The sequence below is a fragment of the Bufo bufo genome, chromosome 2 (genome assembly GCF_905171765.1).
Source record: "Bufo bufo chromosome 2, aBufBuf1.1, whole genome shotgun sequence".
Lineage (NCBI taxonomy): Eukaryota > Metazoa > Chordata > Amphibia > Anura > Bufonidae > Bufo > Bufo bufo.
In genome coordinates this window covers 307235748-307244380 of record NC_053390.1, presented here as the reverse complement: position 1 = coordinate 307244380, position 8633 = coordinate 307235748, and the positions used below count along the sequence as shown (strand labels likewise).

Sequence of the window (8633 nt, the reverse complement as noted above, 5' to 3'; positions counted from 1 at the left end):
TAACCACAGCACCAAAAAAATGCAAATAGCTACACATCTGCAGCGGGGAAATATTATAGGATTTGGTGACTTAGCCCTCCATTTAAGGACATATCACACAAGCAGTTAAAAGGCACAATGTGCCACCCCCACTCTCGCCACTTCCCTCCACTGCCTCCCATCTTCCACACGCTCTCCCTCTCCATCGAGCTTTCTCTCACCTCACACATAAGCAGCACAGACTGTGTCTGTCTCTCTCCCTCTCAATCTCTCACACATACGCAGCTCTGCTCTCTTTATCACAGAGTGAGAGACAGAGAGAGACAGACACGCCAGCAGACCACCACATCTCCACATAGAGGGGCATCCTGTACTGACTGTAATCCGTGCACAGGGATATATACATATATACACTCTTTCCACTACACAGAACACAGAACAGGTTGGCTGCCAGGGGCTGCATGCAGCTGATGTTATGACAGAGCAAGAAATGCAGCAGCCATGAACCAGCTGTGTATGGAGCCCTGCAGAGCCCTGCAAGGTGAGCCCCATCCATCTACTCGTCTTTAGCCATCGCTCTCCATCCTCTACGCACGTACATTTGTCAGTATTTTGTATATTCTTTATGCTTTTTTGTTCCTTTATGTTGCTTATTAATCTTTCATTATATATTATTATCTATATTTTCTTTGCTTATATGTGTCACAAGCGTAGATGTGTAGAGTATTTTTTTAACCTAAAGAAATCCCAAAGGTCCTGGGAAAAATAATGAGCTAAATTTGACATTCAACGGTCATTTAGGCATTTAGTAAACTGAAACTAGTCAGTATTATCCACGCTTCTTCAGTGTGCCCTCCTCCCTGTCTACTGTATATATGTATACATTTCTATCATCTATTATCTATCATCTATCTATTATCTATCTATCATCTATCATATACAGTATCTATCTATCTATTATCTATCTATCTATCTATCTATCTATCTATCTATCTATCATTCTATCTATCTCTATTATCTATCTATCATCTAATATCTATTTATCTAATATCTATCTATTATCTATCATATACAGTATCTATCATATACATTATCTATTATCTATCTCATATCTATCTATTTATCTAATATCTATCTATTATCTATCTATTATCTATCATCTATCTATTATCTATCTATTATCTATCATATACAGTATCTATCTATCTATCATATACAGTATCTATCTATCTATCTATCATATACAGTATCTATCTATCTATCTTGTATCTATATATCTATTATCTATCATATACAGTATCTATCTATCTATCTATCTTGTATCTATCTATCTATCTATTATCTATCTATCTATCTATCTATCTATCTATCTATCTATCTATCTATCTATCTATTATCTATCATATACAGTATCTATCTAATATCTATTTATCTAATATATATCTATTATCTATCATATACAGTATCTATCTATCTATCTATCTCGTATCTATATATCTATCTAATATCTATTTATCTAATATATCTATCTATCATATACAGTATCTATTTATCTATCTATTATCTATCATATACACTATATATCTCATATCTATATATCTATCTATATATTATCTATCTATCAATTATCTATCTATCGATCTATCGATCTATCTATCTATCAATCAATTATCTATCTCATCTATCTTATATCTATCTATCTAATATCTATCTATCGATCTAATATCTATTTATCTAATATCTATCTATTATCTATCATACACAGTATCTATCTATCTCATATCTATATATCTATCTAATATCTATCCATCGATCTAATATCTATTTATCAAATATCTATCTATTATCTATCATATACAGTATCTACTGTATCTATCTCATTTCACTTCTATAATGATTATACTAGAATGTCGGCCTCGAAATTGAGAATAATGGGGTAATCTGTGCCTGTTTTCTAATATTATAAGTAATCGTGTAACATATTAACACTTCTTTTGAGTATTTAGCTAATTTTTGGCATTGCAACTGTTGCTGGATAATGCCAGCATGAGCCATTTTCCATCTGACTGTAGCATGCATAGTGAATGACTTATGGGCATAGACTGCTTTTCTGTGGCGTTGGGATGGCTCCCAGCCAGTGATATAGCTAGCTATACATTCTGTAGCTAGGCAGACCTCATATGATAGTTCAGATTTACTGCTATTTTTCCTTTTCATATCTGAAGTATCAGTATGCTCACCAGACTGTCTCCTATTGTCTCCCCAGACGGCATTAGACAGCAGCTGAGCCGCGCTGGAGGAGAGTTTCGTCTCCAGAGAGTGCAACTAGAGACCAGACCAAGAAAGCTAGAAGACAGGATACTGGTGAGTAGCAAATGTGTACCAGTCCCTCTTCCCCAGCACAGACGTACCTGTCATCTCTGGCTATGGCTTTATATTCTCACTTGATACAAGATATATCATATGTATCTTCATGCATTCATGGATTTCAATGCTGACAGTGATATGGAGCAGTATGGATACACTGTCTAGGTCACATAATGAGGCTTCAGAAATGGGCAGACATTCTCATGCAGATAGCTTGGTCACTTGTATTTCAGAATAGTTGTCCGGAATACTTTGCTGCTACATTTGTGTATCTGGCTTGTTGCTGTCTTGCCCTTAAAGACCATATGACATAGGACCTACCCTTTAAGTTAGGGTATGTACACGATAAATGTCCTACTAGGTGTGTACCCACTAAACCTTCACCAGCTCCAAAATGTGGATTTGTTTCATTATTGAAGGCATTTTTGTACCATTTGTATACAAATAAGATCCAGTTTTTGAGAGTTACTGGGGTTGATTTTAGCACATTCCTATTCATATCGTGTTCACCATGGATTCCTGAATATGTGGCACAGTCTGGTGGCATAAAGTAGCTCTGACCATTAGCTTTGTGATCTCAGTGGAGTGGCCAGCCGCAGGGCCATTTGAACACATTGCAGAAATGAAAACCTTCGATAACCTTTCTAGCGTTTGAAAATGGGAAACAGATAAGACCCCCTTCCCACATTGTATGAGGTGTAAGGGAGTACACAGCAGGTCGCCCACTTGCAGGGGTGGACTGGGAACTTAAAGTGGCCCTGGAAAAAAAACTAAAAGTGGCCCCATGTAGGCAGGTTCAAATTGAATGAAGGCGGACCAACACAAGTGGGCGGGGATAACAGAATTAGGCAGATAGCAATACTGTAGTGCAGCACAAGATACCGCCCCTGCAGAACCAAACGCCATGGTGCAGCACATAATGCTGCCTCAGCAGAACCAAATACAACAGTGCAGCACATAATGCTGCCTCAGCAGAATGAAATGTCACAGTGCAGAACATAATACTGCCGCCCTCACCATAGTATTCAACTTTATCTCCATCCTGAGGATACTGTTGAATTTAGGAGGACACCTAGGGAACCCGATGCACTGTTTGTTCTGTAAGCAGCTGGCGGCCATGAGGCCAGCTCTGGCGGCCCCCTGGGAAATTTCCCTGTCTATGACCAGTCCACCCCTGCCTACTTGCCCCTGTACCAACTATGCATAAGGGTATTCAGTTGTTGACAGCAGGGTGTTGACAGCAGAAATGGCATACCAGTTTGCCATAGCGTAGCAGTGGGCGCTGTCCTGGGAACCTTGTGCTGTAATCACAGTCAACGCCGCAATGCTAGAAGAACTGCACCTTAGCTTCCCAGAGTGGGTTAAACCACGTTGTCTATGTTGTGTATTGTAGGGTACACACAACCTGGTGTATGCAAGTGATCGAGGCCTAGGCAGTTAACAAGGTAGAGCGCCAGTGGACTTTGATTAGGCCCAAAAGTGACTGAGCCTGGAACATCCAAGTAGCTGCTGTATTTGTAAGGGACGCAGCTAGAGCTAAACAAGATCTGGAGCCAGATAGTCATCAATGGGGTCCCTGATGGAATTCATGGGGTTTTCTGCACAAATGCTGATCTGCAGTAGCTCCAGCACTGGAAGCTGACACTTGAATTACACAGCTCTGTCCGCTGTGTAATGGGCAAGCATACTTACCAATATTTAAGTTGGTAAAATCGGGACATCTAAGACCTGCACTTGGGACCAGCCCTTGTGGGTGGGGTTTATGTTAACTCCGCCCATTGTTGGCCCGAAACAGCACAGATTTGCTAGCACTGTCTCTGAAAATCAGGGACAGTCCCGCCAAATTCGGGCCAGTTGGCAAATGCATTGCTGTTCCCGTTGGAGAGTAACCAGCTCTGTCCACTATACAATGAATGGAGCCATGTAGTGCTGGTGCCAGAGATACTGCAGAACAGCTGATCAGTGGGTGTTTCCGGTTCCGTTCCGTTTTTCCATTCTGTTTTTCCATATGGCATATACAGTAATTACATAGAAAAAATTGGGCTGGGCATAAAATTTTCAATAGATGGTTCCGCAAAAATGGAAGGGATACGGAAGACATACGGATTACATTCCGTATGTGTTCTATTTTTTTTGCGAACCCATTGACTTGAATGGAGCCACGGAACGTGATTTGCGGACAATAATAGGACATGTTCTATCTTTGAACGGAACGGAAAAACGGAAATACGGAAACAGAATGCATATGGAGTACATTCAGTTTTTTTTTGCGGAACCATTGAAATAAGTGGTTCCGTATACGGAACGCAAAAAACATTCGTGTGAACGAGCCCTAACTAGATGCATTCTTGTGTGGGGCTAGTTTCACCCCTCCGGTGTGAGTACCACCAGGCTGTTCTGGCAGAGAAATTATCCGGATCCGGCACTGCCAGATACAAACGGAATGCCCCCCAGCCCCATTAAGTATAATGGGGTCCGGCGGAGATCCGGCCAGACACAAACCGATGCACGCTGCGGTTTGTGTCCGGCCGATTCCCGGGCATTGTCTGCTGGAACAGCCTGCCGGAATTCATACCAGAGGTGTGAAAGTAGCTTAAAGGGGTTGTCCGGGTTCAGAGCTGAACCCGGACATACCCATATTTTCACCCAGGCAGCCCCCCTGATGTTAGCATCGGAGCATTTAATGCCCCGATGCTCTCCCTTGCCCTGCGCAGGATTGCGCAGGGCAATGGCTCTTTTATTTACAATAACACACTGCCGGGCGGAAGCTTCTGCCCAGCAGTGTGTTTGGTGACGTCGCTGGCTCTGATGGGCGGGCTTTAGCGCTGCTGTAGCCGTTTTACAGGCTAGGGCAGCGCTAAAGCCCACCCATTAGTGCCGGTGACGTCACCGGGCTCACTGCTGGGCGGAAGCCTCCGCCTGGCAGCCCCATGGAGAGCCCGGTTCGTCACCGGAACTCCAGAAAATGCCTTTGACCTGCACGATTTAGCGCAGGGCAAAGGAGAGCATCGGAGCTTGAACTGCTCCGATGCTCAAGTCAGGGGGGCTGCCTGGGTGAAGATGGGGATATGTCCAGGTTCAGCTCTCAACCCGGACAACCCCTTTAAGTCAGGTTTTTCATGCAGCCTCATGTGCAAATAGGCTCACATTTCTGCACAGCAGTAAGCACCACCTATATGGAAGCCATTGCTTAATGACCAAAATATCCTATGCATGTTTGTTTTTAGGTGCCATTATGCTCCTATAACACCCCAAAAAATTTCCAGAGGCAAAAATGTTCCTTTAGAAATCAGTTTTTCACAAATGTAATGCGTTTTGCACTCACGTGAGAAAAATCGCGCATGTTTGGTACCCAAACCCGAACTTCGGGCTTGGGTTAGGTGTTCTGTAGATTGTATTATTTTCCCTTATAACATGGTTATAAGGGAAAATAATAGCATTCTGAATACAGAATGCATAGTACAATAGCGCTGGAGGGGTTAAAAAAAATAATAATAATAATTTAACTCACCTTAGTCCACTTGATCGCGGCCCGACATCTCCTTCTGTCTCCTTTGTTGAACAGGACCTGTGGTGAGCATTCATTACAGGAACAGGACCTTTGATGACGTCACTCCGGTCATCACATGATCCATCAACATGGTAAAAGATCATGTGACATACCATGTGATGACCGGAGTGACGTCACCAAAGGTCCTGTTCCTGTAATTAATGCTCACCACAGGTCCTATTCAACAAAGGAGACAGAAGGAGATGCCGAGCTACGCGATCAAGTGGACTAAGGTGAGTTAAATTATTATTATTATTTTTTTAACCCCTCCAGCGCTGTTTTACTATGCATTCTGTATTCAGAATGCTATTATTTTCCCTTATAACCATGTTATAAGGGAAAATAATAATGATCTGGTCTCCATCCCGATCGTCTCCTAGCAACCGTGCGTGAAAATCACACCGCATCTGCACTTGCTTACGATTTTCACGCAACCCCATTCACTTCTATGGGGCCTGCGTTGCGTGAAAAACGCAGAATATAGAGCATGCTGCGATTTTCACGCAACGCACAAGTGATGCGTGAAAATCACCGCTCATGTGAACAGCCCCATAGAAATGAATGGGTCGGTATTTAGTGCGGGTGCAATGCGTTCAACCTCACGCATCGCATCCACGCGGAATACTCGCCCGTGTGAAAGGGGCCTTAGGGTCCATTCACACGTCTGTAAGTGTTTTGCGGATCCGCAAAACACGGACACCTGCAATGTGGGATCCGCAACTTGTGGACCGCACATCACAGACACTATAATAGAAAATGCCTTTTCTGGTCCGCAATTGCGGACAAGAATAGGACATGTTCTATTTTTTTTCCGGAACTAAATTGCGGATCCCGAAAAAACGGATGCGGATCCCAAAAATGTGGATGGGGATCCCAAAAATGCAGATTCGCATCCGTTCCAGCCCTATTGAAAGTGAATGGGTCCGCAAATTGCGGAACGAATGCGAACCCAAATTACACGTGTGAATGGACCCTAATCCTGTGCAACCCCTTTAAGATGAGCAGATCGATTGTTCTACTTACAACCAGTACAATACAACAGACATAAATCGATTTCACTTCGATTTCTCAAAAGTAAATCACAAACTCAGCAAATCAGTTCAATATGTTCTAATGGGGGACGGAGGGAAAATTGGATGTAAAGCTCAAATTAGTTGGATCAATTGGCTTATCTCTATTTGTGAATTAAATGTTTCATTATAAGGAATTGTTTCTTATAAGGCTACATGCACATGACCGTATGTGTTGTGCGGTCTGCAAATTGCAGATCCGCAAAAAAAAAAACTAATAAGATCCGTATGCCATCCGTTTTTTTTTTTTTTTGCGTATCCATTGTAACAATGCCTAAAACGGACAAGAATAGGACATGTTCTATTTTTTTTGCGGGGCTACGGAACGGACATACTGATGCGGACAGCACACGGTGTGCTGTCTGCTTTTTTTTGTGGACCTGTTGAAATGAATGGGTCTGCATCCTATCCGCAAAAAAAACGGAACGGACACGGAAACAAAGGCCTTAGGCGTATTCTAGTCAGGCCATGCCTTACATTACTTTTAGAGATGAGCAAATTTCAGGTTATGAAATTCGTTCACACTTTGTTTACTGGTAAAAGGTGAATTGCGCTATGGATTCCGTTACCACCGAACATAACGCAATTCTATGACGGAATGCATAACGGAATGCCTTTAGAAACATTCCGTTATTGATTTTGTCATAATAGAAGTCTATGGGCTGCAAAACGAATCCGTCCCGTTTCCATTATGCAGGAGAGGACTCCCCTACATAACGGAAACGGGACAGATCCGTTTTGCAGCCCATAGACTTCTATTATGACGGAATGAATAAAGGAATTCCTCTAAAGGCATTCCGTTATGCATTCCGTCATAGAATTGCGCTATGGTCTGTGGTAACGGAATCCATAACGCAATTCAGCTTATACCAGTAAATGAAGCGTGAACAAATTTCAAAATATGGAATTCGCTCATCTCTAATTGCTTTACCATATACATTTTATATATGATTGCAGCTGCTGGTAGCTATGGTAATTTGCTAGCTAGGAAGTTGTTTCCACGCCCAGCATTCTGTGCTGAATTTATTTTGCTGAGACGGCATTGCAGTAGGAGGAACTCCGTTTTTCTGCCTTCCTACAGCACTGCAGGGAGGGTTAAGGATACAGCTTTTATTGTGTTTAATGTCATGTGTTTAAAGAGGTTTTCCGGTTTGCATTGACATCCTGTAAAACAATCATTTATGCAGGTAGCTGTAATTTTGTAATGTATTTCTTTTACCTTTATTGCTCCGGTCTTCCGTTCTGGGTCACATGACCATGTCCATACAGCTCTTTCTGTGAAGTTATGTCCATGGGCGGGGCAGTGATAGGGGAGTGTCTATATAACTAGCTGGGTGGGAGGAGCTATAAACTAGTTGGGTGGGAGGAGCTATAAACTAGTTGGGTGAGAGGAGCTATAAACTAGCTGGGTGTTAGGAGCAGTGATAGGGGAGTGTCTATGTAACTAGCTGGTGGGAGGAGCTATAAACTAGCTGGGTGTTGTTAGGGGCAGTGATAGGGGGGTGTCTATGTAACTAGCTGGATGGGAGGAGCTATAAACTAGCTGGGTGTTAGGAGCAGTGATAGGGGAGTGTCTATGTAACTAGGTGGGAGGAGCTATAAACTAGCTGGGTGTTAGGAGCAGTGATAGGGGAGTGTCTATGTAACTAGCTGGGTGGGAGGAGCTA

The 8633-nt window shown here is 42.5% G+C and overlaps 1 protein-coding gene across 1 annotated transcript in view; it reads left to right on the top strand.

Annotated features, from left to right (window-relative positions):
- Positions 1–377: 377 nt before the first annotated feature.
- Positions 378–8633, top strand: part of CARMIL3 (capping protein regulator and myosin 1 linker 3) — a 145062-nt gene continuing 136806 nt past the window's right edge. The window contains 2 exon segments of the mRNA XM_040416884.1: positions 378–520; positions 2246–2343. Of these exon segments, the coding sequence (XP_040272818.1) occupies positions 481–520; positions 2246–2343 (138 nt within the window). The 5' untranslated portion in view covers positions 378–480.